Genomic DNA, 26,093 nt, shown 5'->3' on the forward strand with positions numbered 1-26,093 from the left:
AAATGTTCCTGCTGCTGAGGCATGAGCCCAGACGAAAGCTACCTGTCAAATAAGCGCTGGTTTGTATTACAGGAATATAGAAGTAAGCACATTTGTATTACCAGTACAGTAGCATTTCATGCTTTGTGACTTCTTCATGTGAAATCATTACATATGTGTATATATATTAACGTGTAAAAAGTGTTTCTGAATTTTGAGGAGTGTTTGTCAATGTGCCCACGAAAATAATGGCTTATATATATATATATATATATATATATATAGTGGCTTTCACCCACATTCCTGGGCTTACTTGAAAAAAAGAGGGAAGGTGCAGCTATCCTACTGCAGGCACTCTTTGTGAAGGGGTTGTTGGCTGTAACTGAATCGTTGTAGTTGATTCTGTGTTTGGGAAATTTGTTACAATCCTCTTTACGTCTGTCATGCGGTGTTCTCCCTGTAGTTCTCTACCAGCACTGTGCACTTACAGGGGTTGGCTTCACACAGAGCAGGCCCTATGAACTAGAACGTGCAAGTGTGACCGTTCATCTGGTAACACCAAAGATGTGATCAGTGACACCTATATGTGACAGGAATAACTACTGAAGTAGGGAGCAAATCTGGGAGGTAAGTCTCATTTCATGTGCTTCCTTGGTGCACCCAGGCTCCCCTCCTACTCCTGCTGTCTGCTTTGGTTGCTAGAAGGTCACAGGAAGATGTGACAGAGGTCACTTAGATGTGGAGGAATGTTTGCATTGCCTTCCTTTGTGTTTGTACTCCATTGCTTGCGCAGGAAGCTCTGAGGCTGGAACGACCAACTCTGGATTAGAAGCTGTCGGGAGCGGAGTACTGAAACATTTCAGCTGTTAAATCTGGAACAGACTCAGTGGAAATCATAGAAAATAGCAGCAACATTTTAGGCCTTGGAAGGCTTAGGTCCAGATTTAAAGGCATGTCTCAGCTGGCACTTTGAAGAAAGCATTAGTTACACAGTTATGCTGGGATTTGCCTCCCACCTCTAGTTTTATTTATGTAAAATTGTGGAAACGTGCTGGTGCACACCATTTGTATGCAGTTTCCCTGTGAATTCATCATGTTAGCCTTTATGGGTAAGGTGGTTGTGTAAAACGTTAGATGCAGGGAAAAGAAAAGGTCAGTATTTCTGCTTTCTTCACTCAAGTGCAATGATCTTCGATACATGTGCAGAGGACATTTGGCTGAAGGATGAGTCACATCCATGGACTGGCAGAAGTCATGCTCCTAATGCAAGGAATATATGCAGATTGCCACATTGCTGTGAGAGGAGCATTAGCTCAGAGGCAGCTTTCTCCTGCAGTATATATCACTGACCTGTGTGAGCAATCTTTGCCAAGACACTGCTCTGAGTGCAGCGGCTCAGGTACAGATTTACCTGGAGGACTCTGCCTCCTCCCCCATGCTGCAGCGTGCCTGTTGTGGCACATGGAGGTACCTTGCCTCCATCCTGTAGCTGAGTCTTGCAATGATGCTGTTCCTTGTGCATCCTGGTGCATTTTACAAAGACTGAGGGATGAAGTGTTGCTCCCTGTAGGGGAAGTGATGCAGCAGCCACTCTTCACATGGAGAGACTAAAGTGAGCTGTGGGTGATGCAGGAGTTAGGAGCAGATCCCCCTTTCCAGTCACCCAGCATTTTGTCTTGCCCGTACTTCTTCACACCCAATTATTTCCACTCTGTGACATGAAGGTGATAGCGCTGCAAACTGCTTTGACATTTGAAGAGCACAAGCAGAACAGTTCATCTGATAACACTTAACAGATGCTTGCTTAAAGAAGTTGGAGAAGGTGCCCTTAGGCACTGAGCAGCCTGCAGAAGGGTTCTGGTGGGCCCTCGCCGCAGCGTGAGCCCTGGTTCTTCTGAGGAGCTTAACCTTCCAGTCAGCTTTGGGATGCTAAGACTTCACTGTGTTTCAGAAGGGAGAAATGTTGCTATGCCCATTTCTCCACCAGTAGGTGCCATCTGAAAGCAGGCAGTGGTAGAAACAGCGCGTGGTGTTTTGTTGAAGTATTAAATTATACACAATGCCAGCTCGAAGTCACCTTAAAAATAATTTTTCAGGCATAGAACCAGTATGCTATTGCTTATGCTAAACTGAGAACACTAGGCTGGTAGGCTAGAATACCAGTTCCTGGCTGGGATGCTGCTCACTCAGTGTGAAATCTGAAATGAAGCGTGAGCTAGCATTGGGCTGGTACCCTCTGCTTCCCCCGAGGGTGCAGCAATATCTGTTCCAGCTGTGGCAAGAGGAAGCTGCACCTGGGTGAAGAGGAGAATAAAGTACGCCTATAGTTTGATAGTACAGCAAATCCAGCTGAGTGACTAGCTATCACCAAGGGGGTGGCTGTGCTTTACAGCCCTGACTAGTCTCTCTCCCTAATCCAGCCCTGTACTGGTGTATGTCTGACCCTGCGTTAGCCTGGTTCAGGGAGCTGAGTGGCAGGAAGGTTTCCCTGCATTTTGCAGGGCTAATTTTCTGCTGGGTTTGCTTCCTGAACTGTCTCCTGAGGTGTTGGGTGTTGGTGCAAACACAGGACAGTGTGATTGGAACACATAGCAAGTGAGGGGGGCATAAATGTCCTTTATGCAGCAGCTGGCTGTTAGGTTATATTGTCTACAGCATCTTGAATTCGTAACAGCAAACACCACAGATCCCTCCATGGGAGTATAGGTGTGATAATTACTGCAGTAGGAGCTAATCGAATCTGGTTCCTGGTTTTGGTTTTCTTAGGAAAACCAGTTGGAAATGTTCATGTGTATTTAATACAGCAGCTGCTAGACTATAGTATAAAGGTAAATCAGTTTATGAACCTTATCACTGACAAATAGTTGTGAAAGCCTTTAGTCTCTCATGTCCTCAGTTTCCCATCTCACACAGTGAGGACTGTTAATGCCTGGCTAGCATTCAGGCTGGCAAGACATGCTGGAGGGGCTGTGTAGGTAGCTAGTGTCAACCTGTGTGAAGGTACAGATTTCTTCACAAGAGCTTTAGCACTTCCCATGAAAGCACTTTGTTTTCAAAAGCCAGATATGTTACGTTTGACTTCTGATAACTAATCACAAAAAGAATCTTTTCAGTTGCTTTCGGTCTTTGCTCGGGATAGAGAGAAACGATTCATTATTTCTGCTTAGGTGCTCTCTCCTTTTCCATCCACTTCCCTGGAGTACCTTGACGATTTTGCAATAAACTATTTTCATTCCACTGAATAAACATCTTGGTAGGAGCCTAATTGAATTTTAATGAAATATGCTGGATCGTTTGAATGTTTTTTTTGGAACAAGCATTTGGAATGGCAGGTAAGAAACTCAAAAGAAATCCTTGTTATCATATCACAGTGTGGTTGTGGACTCATAATTTTGCCAGGTTTATCTCTGTTGGTGACATTTATAAAGAACAGCTTCTCAGTGGGATAGCCAGCAGTGATTTTTCATACCTGCAGCATCACTAGAAAATAGCAAAGAGATCTGACTCCAGATTGTATGGTTGTATGCTATAGATTTGATAATTTATAGAAGCTGCTGTCTGTAATTTCATCACACATGAGACAGAAAGAAAACCTGAAAACCTCTTGGGGGGTGCTATGAAGAAATACACAGATAATGTGTAAATTCCCTCTTCTTTCTCAAATCATAGAGAAACTTCTCTCTCTCATGTGTCAAGAAGGAGGGGGAGGTTATGTTTCACTGATTTCCAGAAGTGACTATCCCTAGACAGCATCCAGTGAACAACCCAAGGGTCTGTGTCATCTCATCTTTTGTACCACCTTTTGTGTTTGTTTTCTCTCATCATCACTATTGATGGAGTCTCTCAGCTTGGTAACTTCTGATGTGTAAGTAGTTATCACTGTGTGCATACTGCGAGGGGAAAAAGGGGAATCTGCCATCATCAACCTTTCTTTTTTTGGTTGTTGTTAGGTAATCTCTTAATCCAGTGAATTGAGGGATTTTTTCATCACAATCTTGCAGGTGGTACATGCCAAATGGCCTTTTATGCAGAGATTAAGGAATTGTTTGTCAAGTAATCGTATCAGGAAGGATTTTCCATGTGTGGGGAAATGGGCAAGGCAAGCCATGACAACACTTGTGTGCTGATTCCTGTTACTCACTGGTGGGTCAAGTATAGTGGATTTGGAGTGTATTTGATTTCATCAGTCATTAAAAACTAAATAGCTTTGTTAGCCAGTGTTCCAATGGAAGAACAAAATGTCTCCAGATCACCTCTCATACACATGCTGTGTGCCATTATGTTCTCTAATACATGCCATTTCTCGCTAGTCTGTGAGTCCACATAATGAACTATGTTGTCACCCTGTGTAACTGTTAATATTGTGAAGTCCTAATCCCACAAACATACGTATGTTTAGCTTCCCATGCAGGGACTTGAGAAAGAAAGGCAGCCATCTGCCTAGCTGCAGATGCAGCTAGCCTTATACTGGGCTGCATCAAGAGGAGCGTGAGCAGCAGGTCAAGGGAGGTGATCCTGCCCCTCAGCTCTGCTCTGGTGAGACCCCACTTGCAGCACTGTGTGCAGCTCTGGTGTTCTCAACATCAGAAGGACACGGAGCTGTTGGAGCAAGTCCAGAGGGGGCCATGAGGATGCTCAGGGGCTGGAGCACCTCCTGTGTGGAGACAGGCTGAGAACATTGGGGCTGTTCAGCCTGGAGAAGAGAAGCTGCGTGGAGACCTCAGAGCAGCTTCCAGTGTCTGAAGGGGGCTACAAGGATGCTGGAGAGGGACTCTTCATCAGTGATAAGACAAGGGGTGATGGGTTCAAACTGAAGCAGGGGAAGTTCAGGTTAGATATGTTTGATAAAACCTCACAGTGTTCAAGGCCAGGTTAGATGCGGCTTGGAGCAACCTGGTCTAGTGCGAGGTGTCCCTGCCTGTGACAGGGGGTTGGAACTGGATGAGCTTTAAGGTCCCCTCCAACCCAAACCAGGCTGGGATTCTAACATTTTGTGTGATAGGGGCCAAAGTTTGTTATGATCTCTGAAAGGGCCGGTCCATCTTGGCACTTTATATGATCATACTGCACATGCAACACCATGAGGATGTCAATGTTTAAAATATAAAGAAAGAAGGGTAAGAGGGCAAGTCTTCATCATGATACCATCAAAATAAGAGAAACTACCTATGGTCACCCACATGTTCATACTACTTGGGAGCCTGTCCAAAGGGAGTTTGGCCAACCTGCCTTAAGGAATGCTGATAGCAAGAAAGAGCCAAGCAAAGAAAGCGTTTACTTGCTGGGAAGTGGAGGGCCCATGTTCTTAATCCTATCGTGACAAATATTGGAAGGAGAAAAAAGAGTCAAACAACCCCCCTGATCTTCTTTATGTTTATTGTAATTTTAACAACATGAGTAAATTGGAATCTGTAAGCAAAGCGATTACATGAGGAGGGTCTAATAAAGTTGTTCAAGCTACAACCTACTTTGATTGTTGAGTCAAACTGAATAGAGCAGGCTGCTTTTTGGGTTTTTAGCTTCCATGAACAGAATGGGCAGTGACATCTTTTGCTTGCACGGCGATGGTCTTCTGTGGGCTGGGAGTTTCATAATCAGCTGAAAGTAAAATAGAGACGATAGAAATAAACCAGTCACTATTACAAGTAGGAAAATTGCTGAACTAAGAACTGTCTTCAGCTCAGCTGCTGAAATCCCATCAACCTCAGTGGGATCTTATTATAACAAATAATCTCCCTGACCTGAGCAGAAGAGCAAGTCAAATTCTCTGCGTCAGATCCTCAGAGGTTCCATGCCTAATGGTGATTGAGGTTCTTAACCCAGCAACCTACCCACTGTAAAGGCATTTACAGGTTATTCCCAGAGGACAAATGTCAAAACTCTGAACTGTGTTTCTTCACAAAAGGTACAGAGTGCCAGATCCTGTGCTCTGACTTTGAGGGGCACTGGTGTGCTTAGAAAGGGAGTTTCCCCAGGATAGCAGCTTCAGTATTAGGATTGTATAAGAGCAGGAGAAGGGAAGGCATAATGTACTCAAGGCAAGAAACAAAAGAGCTGTGTTGCAGCTAATGTAGCCCCCAGATGCTGTAGTAGCTCTTTAATCTCACATCTCAAATCTTCAGAGAAGTGAAACTCACAGATCTACTGGAGTATTGCTAAACCTCATCCTCCCATGCCAGTGCTGGAAACCACCATATCCCCAGTACATTACAATCTCTGCACCACTGGGGTTGGGGTGTTCTTCCCCTTCGGCAGCTTTTCCAAACCTTACCATCTACCACCCAGCCTTATGAAACACAAGAACCCTCCTAGCCCTCCTGCTCCAAGCAACCTCACAACACCTTCTCAGGGAGCACATGTCCTCCATCCTCGTGGCACACTTGCTTTTTAGGACCGGTACCTGCTGTGTTCTCCATCCAGAAGGCAGTGATATGCAGCAATGTCTTTCTCCAGCTGTTGTTTGCTGCTCAGCAGATTTTCACGATCCCGCTGCTGCTGCTCGGTTTCCATTTTGATTTCTCCCATCTCTGCCTCCAGCTTGGAAATGACAGAGCCTAGGTTCTGCAGCTCGATGTCGTGCCAGTGCTTGGCGTCATATAAAGAGTTCTCCAGACCCCTCTTCTGTAAGGGCAGGACAGCAGACATTAAAACAGTCAGGTTTCATATCACAGAGTCACACAGAATGGGTGGCATTGGAAGGGCCCTCTGTAGATGACCCAGTCCAACCCCTGCCAAGGCAGGGCCACCCAGAGCAGGTCACACAGGAACGTGTCCAGGAGGGTTTGAATGTCTGCAGAAAGGGAGACTCCGCAACCCCCCTGTGCAGCCTGTTCAGTGCTCTGACACCCTCAGAAGAAAGGAGCTCTTCCTCATAGTCAGATGGAACTTCCTCTATTTCACTTCATACCCATTGCCCCTTATCCCATCACTGGGCACCACTGAAAAGGGTCTGACCCCAACCTCTTGGCAGCTGCCCCAGAGATGTTTGTATGCACTGATAAGATCACCTCTCAGTCAACTCTTCTCTAGGCTAAACACGCGCTGCTTTCTCAGCCTTTCTGGGATTCCTGAGGATCTGGGATTCCTGAGGGCTGGCCTTGGCAGTAAAGGCTAAAGCAAAGAAGGCATTCGGTAACACCATCTTCTCTGTATCCTTCATCACCAGGGCCCTCACCTCATTCAGCAGCAGGCCCACGTTTTCCCTAGTCTCCCATGTGCTACTGATAGACTTGAAGAAACCCTTCTTGTTGTCCTTGACATCCCTTGCCAGATATAATTCCAAATGGACCTTAACTATCCTCATCGCATCCCTGCATACTCTGACAACGTTCCTATATTCCTCACAAGTGGCCTGTCCCTTTTTTCACATTCCATAAACTTCCTTCTTCTAGTTGAGTTTTGCCAGAAGCTCCCTCCTCATCCCTGCAGGGCTCCTGCCTGCTTTGCTTGATTTCTCACTCAGAAGGGTGTATTGATCTTGAGCTTGGAGGAAGTGATGCTTGAATATTAGCCAGCTCTGTTGGCCCCCCTACCTTCTAGAGTCCTGACCCATTAGATTCCTCCAAGTAGGTAGCATATGCCTCATAGGGATTTTTATCCAGGTTTGGCCAGTATCTCTATTGAATATGCTTAAGTGGAGATGGAATATTTTGAGAATTCCTTTCTTTAGATACTTTGCAAAATGTCTATTACCATTACAAAGGCTGAACTACTTTGGTTACATGGTGCAGGTATTCTTCACATTGTCAAGTACTGCCCACCCAGCAATTATTATTGAGTATGAAGACATTGAAGATTGACATTTGGGGTTTGGTTGTCAAACGTGGTGCGCTTAGCGCACCACGTCAGTCAAGAAGAACCCAGAAACGTCTGGCATCTCTGGAAACAGCACCCACTGGAAAATGGGATTTATTAAGTCTCTGTCCCAAGTTGGGACTGTTTTCCTCAGAAGGCATGTTGAATTTGCACACAATACACCCAACACGACTTACCAAGGTCCTCAAGGATTCCGTTTCTGCTTGCAAGCTCTGTATTTTGCAGGCGGTTTCATGGAACTCGGTCCTGAGGCCCTCTACCAGCTCCTCCTCCTGTGTTCGCACGGCCGCGGTCGCTTCGGCCTGTTGCTGGTAAAGGATTGCCACTGTCATCATAACCTACTCAAATGATGGGTTAGTTTCCTTACGTACCAAAGTGACAGCTAATATTTTCACAGTTTGTGGCAATTCTGACTTTACATCTTGTTCTCCTATTTTAAAGTCCTCAGTTGAACAATTTGGGATACTTCTTAGTGTCAAAATTATCATCTTTTCTATGCATTTACTGTAAAATGGCTTATACCTCTAAGTGAATATATTTTATCTCTGACAACAAAAGCTGTTCAGCATTCATACTGGTACATTTAAAATTACCTATAAAAAGAAAATGTTACTGTAATTCTCCATTATGTTGCTATAATTTATAATTATGCTATATATATGATATGGCATAGAGAATATAGACTATAATTATGCTATAATCTTTTTAAGAAGCAAAGTGATTTCACTTGGTCTGTTGGATTTCAGAGGTATTCATGACTTGATTTCCCACTTAGGATTTGGTGAGTCAGAGAGCAAGTCATCTCACACAATTCAGAAGGATAAGTTGAATTAAGATATTCTTATGTCATTTCATGCTCTTGTTTCTTGCTGGCTTTTATATGTGTTTAGGTCAGGGTCCTTGAAATGAGGGGAAGGAAAATGTACCTTAGGAAACCGAAAATGTCTATAGTTTTTAATGAGGGCTGAGATCAAGGTTTTCAGTCCAGAGCTCTGGGCTCTCTGGCAAATGCAATTCTGCAGTCAAAACCTACATTTCTTCTGGTTGATGTTAAACTATGCAGAATAGCTCTGTTCCACTCAGAAAGTTCATCTTGACCCTGTCCTGCTTTTCTGATCATGCATTGTCTTCTCAAATAAGAGCAAATTGAAAGTAAGTCTGGGACCATGCGTCAGAAATAGTTTTTATAGGGGGTGGTTTTGGTACCGTCATGTGAACCCCACACCTTGGTCACTGTGAATGAAATCAGCTCAGGTGCAGAAGGTCATTTAAGTACAAGGTAAATCTCAGACAGATTTTAGGCTTTATGAAGCTGGATTGCAGAGGGTGAATTTCAGTCCAAACACCAGCTGTCCTTCACAGAGGCTGTGCTTCGGAGAGACCTAATCTCACCTCACTAGTCCTGATGATCCCAGCCTAGTGATCCCTGGATCTGCCACTCTGGAGTCATTTGTGTCTCTTAAGTTGCATTGAGAGTGTAGCCTGCATGTTATTACGGTACGAGCACTATAATACCTCTTTTTAAGGGGCAAGAAGGGTGCTTTTCCACCTACACGTATAACCTACACCCATTACCTGAAGCCTCGTATCTCTCATTCACATTTGCCCTGCTGGTGGCCCAAATGCTGCCTATAAATCCAACTTGCCCTTATCACAGGTGATGTTGAATCTCCTCCACAAGATACCCTAAGCAGTCACAGCTACCTGACTTTAGTGATACGGATGCTACAACAGGCAGATGGAGTAGACGGAGGTGGTCACACTGGGCCCTAAATACAGAGGATTACACAGCAAGTAAGCACACACTGAATGAGCTCTAAAGCTTTTGGTATACACAGGGGTTCCCTAACCTCCTTACAGATTACCAGCTGAGTTGCACCAAGAGTCCAAGTGGAGGGTACTGCTGGACCCCCACTTTTGGGTTTCTTCTGTAGAGAAACCTCCGCTTTGGGGTTCCTTCTATAGAGAAGTTCAGACATGGTCCTTGTGCCCTCTTCCCCTGTCAGTTTATGGTTTCTGCTCTGCTCTTCCTATTCCTGAGAGGCTCCACAAAGCAAAGGCCATACCGAACTGTGGTGCCCACAAACAACTGGATTAATGAAGGGAGAGGATGAAATCATCCTCCTAAATCTTTATCAGCTTGGTGCTTGAGTTTCCTAGGGATGTGTGGATTTCAAGCCCATCTGTACAGTTCTGAGCCCGGCGTTCTGCAGAATCTCTCTCTCATTAGTCTGTTTTTCATGGAATCAAAAGAATTAAAGGATGATTAGGGATAGAACACCATCACCCAGGGTCTGTCCAGCAGGATAGCTGCAGGAGAAAGGTGACAAGATCTGAATAATTCTGGGAATGCGTTAGCAAAGCAGCAAAGAAGGGAGAACCTTTCATGAGATGTATTATATGGGACCACAGAGGAAGCTGTGTAATTGTGTGCTCAGAGCAGAGCATTGCCATGGATCAACAGCTGGTCAAGAGGCAGGACATCAAGAGGATTAAGGTCTAGTTCCGTTACGACCAAAGCTTAACAGCTTGATGTCTCAAGGTTTTACTGCGTTGGGGATGAATCATGAACTGGAAGGATTTATGGGTGGCAGGTGAGCAATGAGCGGGGTGGATGCGTGGAATCAAACTACATGAATGAACAGCACCACGTCATTAAGTAAAGCATTTTTCAGGGAAGAATATTAAAGAGCTTGCGTGTCTTACAAGGGTTTAAATCACTTCTGACAATTCAGAGAAGGGTTTGAGCATTACGGACAAAGAAAAGCGCAGATGTCAAACCGAAGGACTTGAGTTTTGAGGTTACTTTCTCATCTAAAAAAGTCTCATGTGAAACCCCATTAGGTATGTATGTAAATTGGTATGATTTGGTGCCTGGATATCCCTGAAAAATCCAGCCAAGACTGCAATTCCAGTCAGAAACAAAGCAAAAAGGGCAAGAGTCACAAAATAACAGAAATACTGCCCTGATTTCTAAGTCAGTGCTAGGACATCATTTGAAATACCTTGGTCTCAGCTGGTCACAGCTACACCAAAGAGTGGGTACAGAGAATCATAGAATCATAGACTCATAGAATGGTTTGGGCTGGAAAGGACCTTAGGATCACCCAGTTCCAGCCCCCTGCCATGAGCAGGGACACCTCACACCAGACCAGGTTGCTCCAAGCCCCTGTGTCCAACCTGGCCTTGAACACTGCCAGGGATGGGGCAGCCACAGCTTCTCTGGGCAGTTTTGCCCTCAAATGATACCTCTGTAAGACCAGATATTGGAAGGTGTGAAAGAAATAGGAAGAAAGAAGTTGTGGGGCTTTGTTTGCACAGGAGGAGGCAGACGGGGTCAGACAGGGAAGTGGGGACACTGAGGAATTTGGTGTGTCGGAGGCATGAAACCTGTCAGTGAACCAGGAACAGATTTTGTGGGAATAGCTTAGGAGGTTTCTGAGGATGGGTTGGCTTCTTAAGGCTGCCTGTGCTTTGCATGGAGGCACTTCCCAGGCTCATGTAGCTTACTAATGTGTCACTGACATCCTTTTGGGCTGAAAACCAGGCCCCCGCACAATAACCTGATGGAGACTTTGCCTAGTAATGGTCTGGCATGGTCACAGACTTGATGGGACCTCTATATAAACTCCGGTTGGCTTCTTGTGCATTCCCTGCACCTTTGGTATCAACTGTTGTCACAGTTCCATTCTTTCTGTTGAAAAGAAACACCTACTCAGAGCTTGCGTATATGTTTGCAAACATAGTTTTGGCTTTCTCCTTGCTGTTTGCCTTCACTTCCCCCCACTTTGTACCATGGAATGGGAGGGGGGGGGTGTTTTTACTATATATTACATATAAATATTACGTATAGCACAGCTGTAGTTACGATTTGCTGTGCCATGCTGTGCTGTAATAGCCACCGCAGAATGAGATGGCTACTAACAGATAGGATCATTCCCTTATGATCATTACTTCTCGCATCACTTTTCATTTCTGAATCAGTATCCAGCTTTCCCACTGCTGCCAAAGGAAACAGTAGTGAGGAGGAATCCATGAGGAGTCTGTGTAATTAGTGTGGAGCATTATGTATTACCTTTGTGATTTATAGACCCCTCTAAAGTGTTCAGCAGAGGAGCAGCCCTAGTGAGAAGGGTAACAACTGAGGCTTATCCTACACAGAAGGTATCGACTGAGTAAGTTCTGGGCCACCTGATCTACTTGAAGATGTTCCTGCTCTTCGCAGGGGGTTGGACTGGGTGAGCTTTAAAGGTCCCTTCCAACCTGAACCATTCTATGAGCCTATGAGTCTAAGTTTGTTTTCCTCAGCCAACATTTCAGAGCCCCTGAAGCCTCCCACAGATACCTGTGATATCAGCAGGGTCATTCCCACCGCTGCTTACCTCTGCCTCCCAAGGCAGCCACACACTCTATGTATTTTCCCATCGACTTGGACCAAAATCCCTTAGATTTTTATGACCATTTTTGTCTCAAGGAGAAACCAAATACCCAACCCTCAAAGTTACTGCAGAGTATTAGACAGGTTGGTGTTTGCTTCAAAGCCTGTGGTGCTGTTGTGCTTACCTTGGTACGAAGCAGGGCTCCTGTCTCAGCACGATTCTTTTCAATGTCTCTCTCCCAGTGGATCCTGATTTTTTCCAGGATATCATCCAGGCCACTTCCCAGGGGAACATCCAGTTCTTCCAGCTGAGATCCCGCAAGCTGCTTGTATAGTACCTTCACATCCTTGAACAAAAATGACAAGACATAAAGTGAACTGAACGATTGACTTCAGATAGGCTCCAGGAAGAGCTCGTTTGGTGCCAACGAACAGAATCATTACGTTTGGCCCCGAAAGGCATCTCTACGTTAATGATTTAGTGCACTAGAGGGTTTCTTTGTCAGATACGGGTTTGCCTTCCTTCTGCATGGGGAGTCCTGCTTCATCTCTGGGGTGCTGGAAGCGGTTTCCCCTTTGGTGAAGGAGGCTGAAGCCCTGCACCAAGGCACTGCCCTCACAGTGGCAAGTTCCTCCATCAGTCAGAGCTTGACACATGCACACTGCAAACCTGGGGCCCAAACCCAGCACAACTGCACTGCCAGGAAGGCTGCGGTGTGGACATTGGGTCAGGGAAGTAACAGCTTACAGCAAATCAAACCCTGCTCTTCCCTCTCTGCTGCCCCATACAATATAGACAGGCATCTATTGGGAGACACAAGCTGTGCAAAGCATCTTGTGTGAGCCACCTGTGTGCTTTTATGCATGTGTATGTTAGATGAAGAGCATTCTCCTTCTCCATGGCAGCATTCTGTTTCTTCTTCATTTATAAGTGCTCCAAAACCATGTAAGCAGTAGAGAATTGTTGTGTCTAGAACTTAAAGGTAGCCCATCAGCTGTACCCTGTGTTCAGGAGCACAAGAGAAAATGAGGTTTGCACATGTATCTGAACTATCTGGTACCACAAGCCTTTTACGTCAATCTGTTTATATGTTCTATCGGTGTGAGCAAAATGAAAAGCAGTGTAAAACCATCTGATAACTGTATTTGTAAGCAATGGCCTCTGACGGTGGCAATACTGGGGGAAAATGGATGGGAATTACATGAATGATGAATCTTTAAGAATGAAAGCCTTCAAATGTGCTCACTCCGTGTTCACAAGAGCTTGACACGGATTGGAGGAATGCAAAGTTGGGATTAGTCCAGGAAAGTCCTTGGGACTTCATTGTGCCACAGCTCAGCTGGAGTAATCACAATAGTTGCTTCCAGCCTTTATTCTTTGCCTTCTTTTGAGCAGCTTCCCCTGGTGCTGCTGCCATGGGAAAACCAGGTCTGTGCTGAGGTTGCTCAGATACTCCAAATGGGTAAGGAAACAAACACCATCCTACCCTGCAAGGGCTCCTCACTGGCTAAATGTGGAGCAAGAGAAGCTGCTGGGAAGGTGGTGTCCTTGTTATGCCATATATATGGGCAGAGAACGGCCTCGGTGCCAGCTGAGGTGTGTTTCAGGAACACACACCGAGGCTTAAAGGGGATCCTGTGTATTTCTATCAAGGTTTTGTTTTCCCTCTTATCTAAAACGATTCCCATCCTTCTCATGCTGTGCAGCAGCGATGGAGCCATCGGTTATTTTCTGCAGAATGCCAGCCTTGGGATTAGACTTGTGAAAGCAGGGAGGGGATGAAGGAACTTCATCTTGGCAAGCCAAGTCCGCATATACCTGCCAGTGATGCTGAAATCTTGTGGCTGGAGAAAAAACCTGGAAGAAAGGTAAGGTAGGATAGTGCCTTGCTTCCATGAACCACCTCAATTCAAGCTCCCTTTTACTTTTGAAGCATCAGCACAATAGCTTGTTGCCCCTTAGGTGGGATTAGTAGTAGCTCCATATCCAAACCCCCGTCAGTAAAGAGACTGATGTGGATCTGATCCTGAAACCCCTGCTGAAGGCAGTAAACCACCTTCATGCCAATAGTGCTGGTGAATGTAATAAGGAAGTGGGAAGGCATTGCAAAAGTGGGTAACAATGGGCTTCCCTTCCAGCTGCCTGTCCCCCTGACTTGCTTCTGGGGTGCGTTGCTCAGGAGAGATTCTGCTGTGGGAACTGAGCAGCTTGCGGAGCCAAGCAGGGCATGTTCAGAAGAACCTGGGTAATGTTCAGTGTTAATGCAGCAGGACCAGAGCTTGTTCCCTGCACGCTCTTTACATCTCCGGCTGAGGATCAGACCTCTCTGTTGAGATGTCCACATAGGTGCAACCCTGTGACCACCGTGTGGTGTCTAGCAAGAAGTGACACCTCTTCCGTGTCATGTTTAGCAAGCAGGAAAGACTTAAATGCAAGCAATTTAGAGGTTAGTGCTTGAAGAGAGAAATAAGAGCAGGCTTCAGAAGAATCCCCAGCCCCAGACATGACAGGCAGAGCTTTTTAGCGCTTGGTTTGCCCTAGATGTATGATACCAACCGGATGAAACAGGCACACATTGGCTTTGCAGTGTCCCAAGTCTGGACTTACTTCTTCATGAGTCTTTGACAGCAAAGTTAGTTCTTCTTTCATGCTCTCTATCTGACTCTCCAGATCCATTTTAGTTAAATTAGCATCATCAATCACTTTATATAGCGAATTAATTTCATCTTCCACTGCCTTTCTGAATGGCTGCTCATTTTCATACCTGCAGAGAACACAAAAAAAAACCCCAAACCTTAATCCAGCACAGTTCAGCAAGAAAAACCTGCTTTCTTTTCAATGACACCATTTGGGCTAATTACCTCGTGTCCCAGACAGAGGCACAAAAGATATACTTTGTTCTCACCTTGTCTCACTGTGCTTGAATTTAACTGCCAAAGGACCCTTTCATTAACTCAGCGTGTAATAAAACAGGCCACGTTTGCGCTCTGCGCTGCCGTGGTTACAGCCCAATAGGAGTCCTGAACAAGTACGGAGAGGCATATGGTATTTATATACAGTATAACTATGGGCGGCTCGTTCTCTATTTGCTTGGCTGTAAAATGAGAACAACCGCTCCTTCATCGACATGAAAACTATTCAGAGCTACGGTTAAAGAAAACACGTGCACGTCAAATGCATTACTGTTACTACAGACATGCTGATGGAAGTCTGGTCTATGATCCAGGGCCCCAGCCCATCCTTAAGATGTAGTAGTATTGAAAGAGGGGATTTGAGTGGTTCGTTTGCCAACTAGAATTGCTGTTAAAGCAAACGGTTCGTTTCTAAGCCATGGCTGCGGTGGTAGGAAAAGGTTGTGTCAGGCAGTTGCTATTCTAGAGTGCTGCTTGCTGCATCGCTCTTGTTTCTGCCCTTTCATTTCAGGCTTTCCACGGATGATGTGATGAATCGCCTTGGTGAGAATCAGGAGCTTTTCCTGTGCAGTGGGTTGATTTGACATCGGTTTTGTGATGGAGGCTGCGTGCCTACACTGCAAGTGTAGGACATAAAGCCATCAAATGAGTATCGCAGAGTGGTACCTTTCTGAAATGAAAGGCAAGCCTCAGAACAGGATTAACACACTTTTTGATATGATTAAATAAAATAATACCAGAGAGAGACAGAAGATTAAAAGGGATGATAAAAATCATAGGAAATAAAACCCAATGAGTCTGAAACACACTTTGTGAGTCAGATGTTGCAAAAATCTATTTGAAAATGTACGAGTCCATTATGAGGAAAAGTTGGAAGGATCACATCTCCTGAGTCTAATTTAAAGAGCTGCATGCACTCATGTACATCAATATCAGGCTTCGAGAACAAAAAGACATCAAACAAGTAGTTTGCCAGTATTTAAGATCTTCTTTTGCTATTCCCTTCTCTCAGTAGAGATGAGGAAAACCAGTGCAGCCCATTTGTTTTCTTATCTAACACTTCCACGCCGACAGTTGTAGTGGTGTGGTTTTCGCTTGTCAGCTGCTGCAGCAGAATGATCGTTACTTCCCAAACCATTTATGCGGGACTGAAAATCACAGCTAAAAAGCACACGGAAATTTTGCCTTTATTAAATGTCAACCCAAATCTGAATGAATACTGACCTCTCAGTAAGAGACCAATGTCCGTATGCCTAAGAATAGCTCGCGTAATGTTGTAGTGCACATTTATGTTCCTTTAAATCTTCAAAATATTCCCAAATAACCTTGGCATCGGAATTATTTTGCTGTTACAACCCCCCTCCCAAGCCAGGTGGTTGAATGCCCCATCCCTGGCAGTGTTCAAGGCCAGGCTGGACAAAGCCTTGGGTGACATGGTCTGGTGTGAGACATCCCTGCCCATGGCAGGGGGTTGGAACTGGGTGATCTTAAGGTCCTTTCCAACCCAGACCAGTCTGGCATTCTATGAACAGTCAAAAGAATGAGCCCATTCTACTCACTAAGCATTGCTCCGTCACAGAGTAGGGGTTGCCAAGGTAAAGTTTCAAAGAAAGTGGCCAGTTGGTGCCACCACAGCTTTACCTGTCTTTAAAATCTTCAGCACAGGCTTGAATGTTCTCGGTGTGCAGCATCAGACGAGCATTTTCGAGGACTGCTTCGCCCACCTAGAAGAAAGAGACAACAGAGCTCAAGCAACGAGGAGCTTCAGCACGTAACTACGTGCCCTGTACATGTGTCTTAAGCAGATGGATAGCTTTGATTCTGGAAATAAGCCTCTAGCTGAGGGCTGTTCAAGTGACTCATTCCAGATAGCGTGATCAATTACATTTGTATCTATAAAGGCACAAACTCTCTGCAAATAGGCTGTAATTTGTCACCAAACTCATTCCTCCCAAGCATTCGTCTTCTTGTGGAAACACATTTATTCTGATCACCAGCTGGTCGCAAGGGGCGAAATTCATTACAGCGCGCGAGGTACGGTCGTCATTTATGTCCCACTGATATTTCACGATACAGTTTAAGCAGCCCTTATGCACTTCCTATGCTACTTCCCATATCAGCAGGCCTCTGCGGGGTTGTCCTCTTCAGTGAGCCAAGGAATACTTGTTGCTTATTCTGCCTGCGAGCCGTCCTCAGCTCCCAGAGCATCGTTTTCCTTCTCTGATGGGATCCTGTGAGCTCCTGCGATACGTATGAGACCTGAGAAGCAGGCAGTCTTGCGAGGTTATTACACTGAATGGGAAATGCGTTGGAAAGATTGAGCAAGTAAGACTGTGTCATCGTTGCTACGGCTCTGGGGTGGGTCTTTAATGCCCAGGAGATGCTTGAGGGGTAAGCAAAGCTGAAAGGCTTGTGACTTAACAGCTTGCTGTGATTCGAGAAGGATGTATAAAATGATAAAAGGGTTAAAAAGACCACATGTGCACCGAGCTATGGAAGTGACCCAAACCATGTGGAATTCAGTACCAGAGCGTTCACCTCTGCCAGTAGCTATCTGGGGACTCCAGCCTTGCCATGCTCCATGATATCACTCTGAAGGAGCTAAACTAAGCATCTCTTTGGTCTTTTTCAGGACATACCCACGGAGATTTGCAGTTGAATCTAAACCACCACGTGAATAAAAGCAGCTTTTAAAGCGGGATTTAAAGGGAGAGTTCTTGAAGCAGAACTCTTTCCTTAGATAACTGAGTCTGCAACTAAATGAGATCACAAATCCCCCGAAGCGTTCTGCTGCCCTGAGGTGAAACAGGCCATGCCATGTGGAGACATCAAGGCTGCGTCCAGACAAGTTATCTGAAGTACCACAAGTGGGATCATTGCCTTAGTATGGTCCTACCCGCCCTCCAGCCTGCTGCTCGGTGATGGGGTGGAGGTGGACATGCAAGGCTGAAGCATTTCTACGTTGTAATGAGTATTCATCCTCACTAAAAGTGGCTCACTGCTCCAAATGTCTTACAAATGCTGGGACAGGCAAATATGAACTCTATGAAGGCATCTGACAAGGAGAGATCTGTAGGAATGCCCTATTCCCCACATTAGGAAGTGCATAATGGATCATGATGTTAAAAGCACTCTGCATCGTCTAAAGAGTTCAAAGAAGCGTTTTGCTTACTTCTCACCTACTGTTAGGAACAAAGAGGGAAGGTGGCTGTGGCTGGAAGCCTGGGGCTGGAGCTCCATTCCTGCCAGCTCCAGCTCAGTGCTTGGCTTCCAAAGGAAACAGATCTCATACCATTGCACTGGCGGCCAATTTTTCTTTCCTGTGGGATTTCTTGGCCAATTCCAGCCCATAGGATAGAGGGATAGGGCATCAGAGACATGTAGTTCCAACACGCTGCATGCAAATAGCATCTGGAGAGAGGAGAGAGGCCTGAGGACGCTGCCGCTGGGCAGAAATGGGTTTCAGCATGGGAGAATGAGGGAGAGCAGGAGCCAAGGATGTTACAAAAGCCACAGGTATGGGCAAGGAGATGGTATCTCATGGCACACCAGCCAGCCCTGCTGGGCAGCACACAGGTACACGAGACTTTCATGTGCTTGCTGGCACACAGAACAGGCTCTTCTTCATTGTTCAGCCCCTTATTTCCTTCTCCCTGCTCTTTCGCAGCCCCACTTTGCCAGCACTGGCTCAAAACCCCAACTTGTCCTCCTGCAGCGTTGGGGACGTGCTGCTTTGCCATCCTCGCGTCCCAGTACACCAGGAGATCTTGAGTGTCTCCTGAAGGATGGAGGGAATACATTCAGTTTTTAGATGGCAGCAGGATGGAGCCAGAGGCAGTTCTTTGACCCAGACTCAATGGTTGAACTGTTTTCTTCCTTCTTTTCCTTTTCCTTCTCCCCACGCACGGTATTTCGTATTCCTGCCAACTCACACCGGTGTGGATCATCAAGGGAGCTTTGATTTCTTTTTCCTGATTCAAATCAGGGAGCTGCCCTGTGATTTGCCCTGCCCTGTCAGAACAAACCCATCAGTGAGCCCAAATCTGGCTTAAAGTCTGATGAGAACGAACGTCTTTGAGGGAACCTGGAGCATCCCATGAGCAAAAGTAACATTAAATGCTGTGAGCTGCACGGTGCCACTCGGGGCTATGTTAGTGGCCACATTATAGGCTGAATCCAGTGTAAGATGGCTTTTGGGCTGCAATGAGAGCAGAAGCAGGTGATTTGCCGCTGCCTGGATTCCTGCCCCTATACAAAGTGCTTTTTAAAAGTGCTTTTCAAAAGTGCTTTTCAGTAGAAATCTTGTGGGTTTGTTGAGGCCTTTGAGGTGACTTCTTACCTGCCCCACAGTGCAACCCTGGTACCATGCTCCTGAGGGCTTGGGCAATACCTGACTCCCCTGCCATAGGCTGGCGCTAATGCCAAATAGGGAGGAAGACCAGGGCTTTCCAAAGCTGCACACAGACCTGAACTGCATAAACAGCATCACAAAGCCTAATGTTTGGAAGGCCACGGCAGGGGGGTTGGAACTGGATGCTCTTAAGGTCCTTTCCAACCCAAACCGGTCTGGGATTCTATGAGGGCTGTGGGGGGAGCCAGCAGGCTTTAGCTTTTCAACCCCCCTGGAAATCAGCTGAGTATGCTGTAAGTGCAGCCGTGAACTTGCAGGGTAAACAGGACATGGGAGCTTCTGTGCAGAAACCCGGTATCCTGGGAAATTCCGCTTTGCACAAGCTGTGGAAGCCCTTTCCCAGGCTTCAGCAGAAGGGATGTGAGACTCCCATCTAGCGGCCCTTTGGTTTGATTTAACTCAATCAACAGCGGGAGGCAAACACGCAGCGTTTTGCTGACACACGTACTAAAGTGCACGGTGCAGCAGTTTAGGAAACACGTTTCTTTGAGTCCGTTGGGAATGAGAGGGCTTGTAATGCTGCAAGCACTTAGACATCGCCCCCTCTTGCACCTCAAATCCTGTGCTCAGCTCTGGGCCCCTCACTGCAAGAGAGACATTGAGGGGCTGGAGCGGGGCCGGAGAAGGGCAGCGGAGCTGGTGCAGGGCCTGGAGCACAAGTGTGATGGGGAACGGCTGAGGGACCTGGGGGGATCAGTCTGGAGAAGAGCTTAAAGGTCTTTGCCAGCCCAGATGACTCCATGATTCTATGATTCTCTGCTCGTAAAGCAGAAGGCAGCACTGTCCTGCCTCCCAGGACTTACGGGAGGCTTTAGTCACTGATGCTCCTGTGGTATTTGAACAGCCAAAATGGGAAGTGTTACAGAAATGGAAATATCATTACTAACAATTGCTCCTTTAAGTCACGCACTGCATTCAACACTCAGAGCTGTGATGCACATGCATCTTCTGAACATGCCTTTTTCAGCTCTTGAACTAACACTGAGTATTTGTGGTATAAAGCATCTTAACTGGAAAGCAGCAACAATTTTCTTTGATTTCACTGGGATTTTATGGGCATGAAAATACAATTCTGATTTTTAGAATAAAAACCTTATCAAAATCTGCATCAACATCCCGGCCCATTTACTGGGTTACCACTGACGACAAGGAAAGCCGGCTGCTTCAAGGGAGTGTGCAGACTCCAGCCTTCATATCAGTCTGATGTGAAACAGACACTTATGGGGAGAACTTATCCCTAGTGACTGGCAACCTTTAATGGGTCCCTTTAATGGGACCAAGTTTGGCATTGCAAGGTTTACTATGCCTTTCAAGACCTTAGCTATGCTTTATTGTAGCTTTGACTAGTTTTGCTGTTCTTATAGATGCCTAAATCCTTTCTGAATGCAGCCATATTCATGGCCTCACGTTTGACCTGTGATAATGAATCTCATGGTTTAATTGTTCATGTAGTGGAGAATCATCTGGCTTTAAGTTCACTTCAGTTAAAGCAAATGATGCGTCTCTGGAGAAAGATCAGAAGACACCGGTCTGGTCTTTCCTTCCACACACAGAAGGAAATTGTTATCAACCCATTGCCTCCAACGCACTTTAATTCATGCCTAAATCAGCCCAAAAGCATGCAACGCAGTGCCTCCTGCTCCGGTGCCAAGCAGGAAGCACGGAGCACTATCAGTCACGCTTTCCATGCTGAACCCCTTCTCAGGGCCTGAAGGAGGAAAACTCCATGTTCACAAATGGTGTAGATGAGGCCTCAGTGCCATGGGTTAGTGGTGGCCTTGGCAGTGATGGGGAATGGTTGGACTGGATGAGCTTAAAGGGCTTTTCCAACCTGGTTGGTTCTATGAGTCTATGATTCAAAGGTAGCAAGAGTGGCATTCGTAACACCACCTTGGTAAAGGAAATACCTGGAGTGCCTGGGAAGACTGATGGGTTCTTTGCTGATTCCTGCTGCATCCAGGAAAACACGACTTCATTTGTACGTCAAATACTTTATAAGTAAACAGGGCTGCATCAGAGAATGCCTGGGTCTTAAAGCAGGAGATACCTGCTAAAGAAACACTGTAAAACCTCAAATATTGCCTGAGCACAAGGAAACCTGAGCCCTGCTCCGCACATCTGTATGTGAAGGGAGTCCAAGGCTGTGCTGTTGGAGGTGCCTGAGACAATATCATTAAAACTGATCTATTGCCATTCCCTGTATGGTGGTTGAGCAAGCTCCATGTCATTTGGTGGGAGTTTGTTGTGCCATTCCACACATTTCCATACACTACTCATGCACTGTGTTGTGCTGGACTGTGTTACAGGTAATACCCAGCCATCCGCTGGCCCCCGAAATAAATCACTGGCAAATAAATCACTGCATGTGAGTCCTTAGGCTGTCAGTCCTGTATATTCCCCAGGCTTAATATTAACACTGAGTAAACGCTGACAGTAAGGTCAGGTGCACATAGAAGTATCTCTATAGGAAAACCCTGGTGATGATTTTTCAAGTGCTCCCAACCATGCACAGGAGTCACAGCAGTGATCAAATTGGTCCAGGACATAGATTCCTTCTCCTGTGACCTGAACCATGCCACGTGCCAGCTCATAGACAGCATAAATCTGTGTGTCCCATAGAGCTGTAATTGAGTGGTCACGGAGGCTGAGCCTCTCCTCTCTATGAACTTGCTGAGAGTATTTCAAGCACCCGCTTTCCCCAGGTGCTGCCCTGCTCTGGGGGAAGGAATTGCCATTACAACCAACCTCCTATTCTGCCCAAAAGACACATTCGATCAGAGATGGGATCTTCCACAAGAACACTGGGATGAAGCCTGGAGAATAGGGGTACGCGTGGGGTGAAATGAGATGAATTCACACGAATTCCTCTCCACAAGGATACCTCATTTCCCTCGTTTCCTGCAAGACTCCTCCCATTTTGTGCCTGTCCCAGTTTGTGTGTGACCTCCTGCTCTGCTAAAGACCAGCTGCCCAGCAGAGAACTGGTGCTGTGAGCTGGATAACGGCTTCCCAGCATTCAGCTCCTGCCAGTGTTCCAATTGTGCAGTAACAGCCCTGACAATCGCAGTGCAACACGGGTGGGTTTTCCCCTGAGGGTCCCTCCACTCGTACCCTCCAAGTCACTTAGAACCACAGACTCAGCCAGGCTGGAAAAGCCCTTTCAGCCCACCCAGTCCAACCGTTCCCCAGCACTGCCAAGGCCACCACTGCCCCATGGCACTGAGGCCTCGTCTCCACGCTGTGTGAACACTTGCAGGGCCGGTGCCCGCAGCCCTGCCCTGGGCAGCCTGTTCCAATGCCTGAGCACCCTCTGGGGCAGGAATTGTTCCTCAGCTCCATCTAAACCTGCCCTGGGGCAGCTTGAGGCCGGTTCCTCTTGTCCTGTCCCTTGTTCCTTGGGAGCAGAGCCCAGCCCCTCCTGGCTCCATTGTCCTGCCAGGCACTTGTAGAGAGCGATCAGGTCCCCCTGAGCCTTCTCTTCTCGTTGCCACATTCCCCCCCCCTAGCTCCGTGTTCAGTGCTGGCACCCAGGTGTTAGTGCTGGGAGGAAAACCACCTGAAACCTGGGATGCCGAAACACACCCCAGGAAGGGTAGGGGGGAAACAGGACCTCAGGACCGCTGCGGTCTCTTCTATCCCACTGTGGAGATGGGCCTGTCACATGTCTGATATGGGGACCAGGAGAGCCCTATGTGCTGTATCATTGTCTTCTCACCAGCATGGCAGGAGGAAAGGGCTGCTGTCTGGACACCCCACCTGCCCAGCTGCGTGCGTTTCTGTGCTGATTCTTGTTCAAAACCGGTTCCTATCATGGGCATTTGGGCTAAACCGGGTGGCTGCTCCTTCCACCCCAAATCTCTCACAACTGCTCCACTTAAATGGCACCAAGGGGGCTCTAGTTGCTGGGCATCCTTCTTGGCTGAAGAGATGGGGCTCCCTGGGAATCCCAGACTGGTTTGGGTTGGAAAGGACCTTAAAGCTCATCCAGTTCCAACCCCTGCCATGGGCAGGGACACCTCACACTAGCCCAGGTTGCTCCAAGCCCCTGTGTCCAACCTGGCCTTGAACACTGCCAGGGATGGGGCAGCCACAGCTTCTCTGGGCACCCTGTGCCAGCGCCTCAGCACCCTTATAGTGATGTAATTCAGAAAACTTTCTGTATTTTCTAATGTATTTTAATGGTTAAATAGACATGGATTAAGCTAATCTTTTATTTTCTATGACACTTGCAAATTCTATTACTCCATAGCTTTACTGTGCTGATTTTACATAGGAAAAGCCTACTATCTGAGCTCAAGTTCATTATGAGCTGCTCTTATTTACTCATACAAGGGGAGGCAGAGGCAAGGCAGCAGGATGACACTATAAGGAATGGTTAAAAGGAAAGCAGTTTGGATGAAAACTCATTACATGAGTAAGTTCATCAGCTCTACAATGCTGGGCTTTCATAGCAAGAAAAGTCAAGCGGTCCTTCCTAAAGCACCTACATTCCTACTTCTTTGGTCCTAATCATAAGCCCCGGTAGGTTTTACAAGTGAATCTACAACTGCAAAAATGGACACTCATCTGGAAAACATGGGACGGTTGCAAAGCATTAACCCCCCATCTCACATCAGTCTGCATCTACCCCAGGGAGATGACAGGGAGATGATAGGTTGGAGGGCGCGTTTTTGGAAGCACACGTTGACATGATCTTTGCATGATCATGAGTTTATGCTGCTGCATTCAGGGTTCAGATGCCATTTGTAGTGTTCTGGGGGAAGAGCTGCCCTAAAAACGGAGCACACCGTCAAAATGCACCCTTCTTCCTGCACCAGTGTGAAACTCTGGACAGCCCAAGGTAAAACACACAGTTGTCCTGGGGAACTTAAGTCCTTCATGCTTGCTGAAGACCATCTGAAGATGGTGTTTTCTGTGCCTGCTGGGAAGAGATGTGCAAGACTCAGGATTCCAGCTCTTTGGCTCCGCTGGCTGGGAGTTGGGAAGCTGGGACTCGCAAAGTGCACTGAGAACTCAGCGGATAGAGCCCTGTGTTCGCTGCAAGCAAGGACATCAACTCGCAAGTCCTGCTGGTCAGCAAAAGGAGCTGGGTTTTGTCCACGAGGTCAATGCAAAGACCAGTTGGCACCCCTGCAATAAGCACTTTCCTGGAGTACCCGCAGCCTGTGCGGTATGGAGAAGGTGGGAGTAAGGAATGGTGGAGTGGTGACGAAGGGAAGGAAAGGAGCCACTCCTTGGTAGCCATTATTATTAACCAAGTATTGGTTTTAAATAAATAGACCTTTTGGAAAGGTGATGAAGCAAATGAGGGGATAAAGTAAAAACCCAAACTGCTGATAAATAAACCCAACCCAATGTGCTTGCCATGGTGAGGGATAAACTGATCCAGTCCTAGCGGTCTTCTGTTAATCACTTTGATGCTCAGTGTCATAACTACAGCCAAGCAAAAGATAAGAAACACCCTTTCCCCCCGTTTTGATCAGCACCTTGGGCTGCATTTCAGTTGCCCCATGTATTGCCTGAGGCAATTCTCCTGCTCAACAGGCATCTTCCACAGCACACTGTGAAATGATAAGGATGGATTCAAACCCCTCGAGATCGGGCGGCGTTCACCACCAGCACCAGCCAACCCTTGCGCTCAGGGCTGGAGCTCTCCCCCCCGCTCACCTGATGGTAAATGGCCTCCCAGTTCTCCCGCAGCGCTCCCCAGCTGCCCACGCTGGCCGCTTTCTTGTCCAGGTACACTCTGATGTGCTCCTCCAGCTCCTGGTTCACCTGCTCCAGCGCCCGCACCTTCTCGATGTACTCCACCAAGCAGCTGTTCAAGCTCTCGTAGGAGAGACCCCGGCCCTTCTCCAGCCCCGCGGCCAAGGGCACGGCGGCGGAGGAGCTGCGCAGCCCCTGCAGGAACACGCTGCTGATGCCCAGGGCTCTGCGGGACACGCGGGTGCCCAGGCTGCTCACGCCGCCCGTGGGGACGGTGCCCACGTAGACACCGGGAGGTCTGGACAGGCTCCCTGCGCCGCCGATGCTCACCCGGCGGCCGGGCGGCCCCGAGCTCTCGGCGGCGGAGGCGGAGGGCTGCTGGCCCAGGAAAGAGGAGCGGCGCCTCGGCAAGGGCATGGTGCTGCTGCGGCCCGGCCCGCACCGCCGCTCGGCCCGCACTGACGGCAGGGATGTGCCGAGCCCAGCACGCTGCGGGGACGGCGCTGGGCTTCGGCTTTGTGCGACGGCTTTCTGGAACGAGGGCTTTGTGCTGGGCGGGAGCACCCGACACATTGTGCGTGCGGCCGCTGGGTCAGCAATCCCATTGCAGGGGAAATCTCCCTGCTGCTGCTGCTGCAAATGTGGCCCGTGAAAAGCACAATGGTGTTTACAGGGACTGCGGGGAGAGCATTCAGCGCAGCGCACGTGTTGAAATACCAGCGCTGCTTTCTACGCTGACAGCCCGATGATTTCCTGCCCTTGCACCCACAGGGAACTCGACACACGTTGCAGACGCATTAGCGGCTCACACCCGTGCTTGCTGCAGGCAGCCTCCTGTAGCAAGATGTTACTTGAAGTCAGTAAAACCCAAACTGCTGAGGAGCTGCCAGG

The 26,093-nt window shown here is 47.3% G+C and overlaps 1 protein-coding gene across 1 annotated transcript; it reads right to left on the reverse strand.

The window, feature by feature from the left end:
• Positions 1-5,412: 5,412 nt before the first annotated feature.
• Positions 5,413-25,619, reverse strand: BFSP2 (beaded filament structural protein 2). The gene is made up of 7 exons (XM_065669179.1): positions 25,164-25,619; positions 16,727-16,809; positions 14,781-14,937; positions 12,358-12,519; positions 7,971-8,102; positions 6,380-6,600; positions 5,413-5,577 (listed from the first exon to the last, which is right to left on the reverse strand). The coding sequence occupies exons 1-7, from the start codon at positions 25,617-25,619 to the stop codon at positions 5,574-5,576; spliced, it is 1,215 nt and encodes a 404-aa protein (XP_065525251.1). The 3' UTR covers positions 5,413-5,573.
• Between the last annotated feature and the right edge of the window lie 474 nt (positions 25,620-26,093).

Source organism: Lathamus discolor, chromosome 2, assembly GCF_037157495.1.
Source record: "Lathamus discolor isolate bLatDis1 chromosome 2, bLatDis1.hap1, whole genome shotgun sequence".
In the NCBI taxonomy this organism is placed as follows: domain Eukaryota; kingdom Metazoa; phylum Chordata; class Aves; order Psittaciformes; family Psittacidae; genus Lathamus; species Lathamus discolor.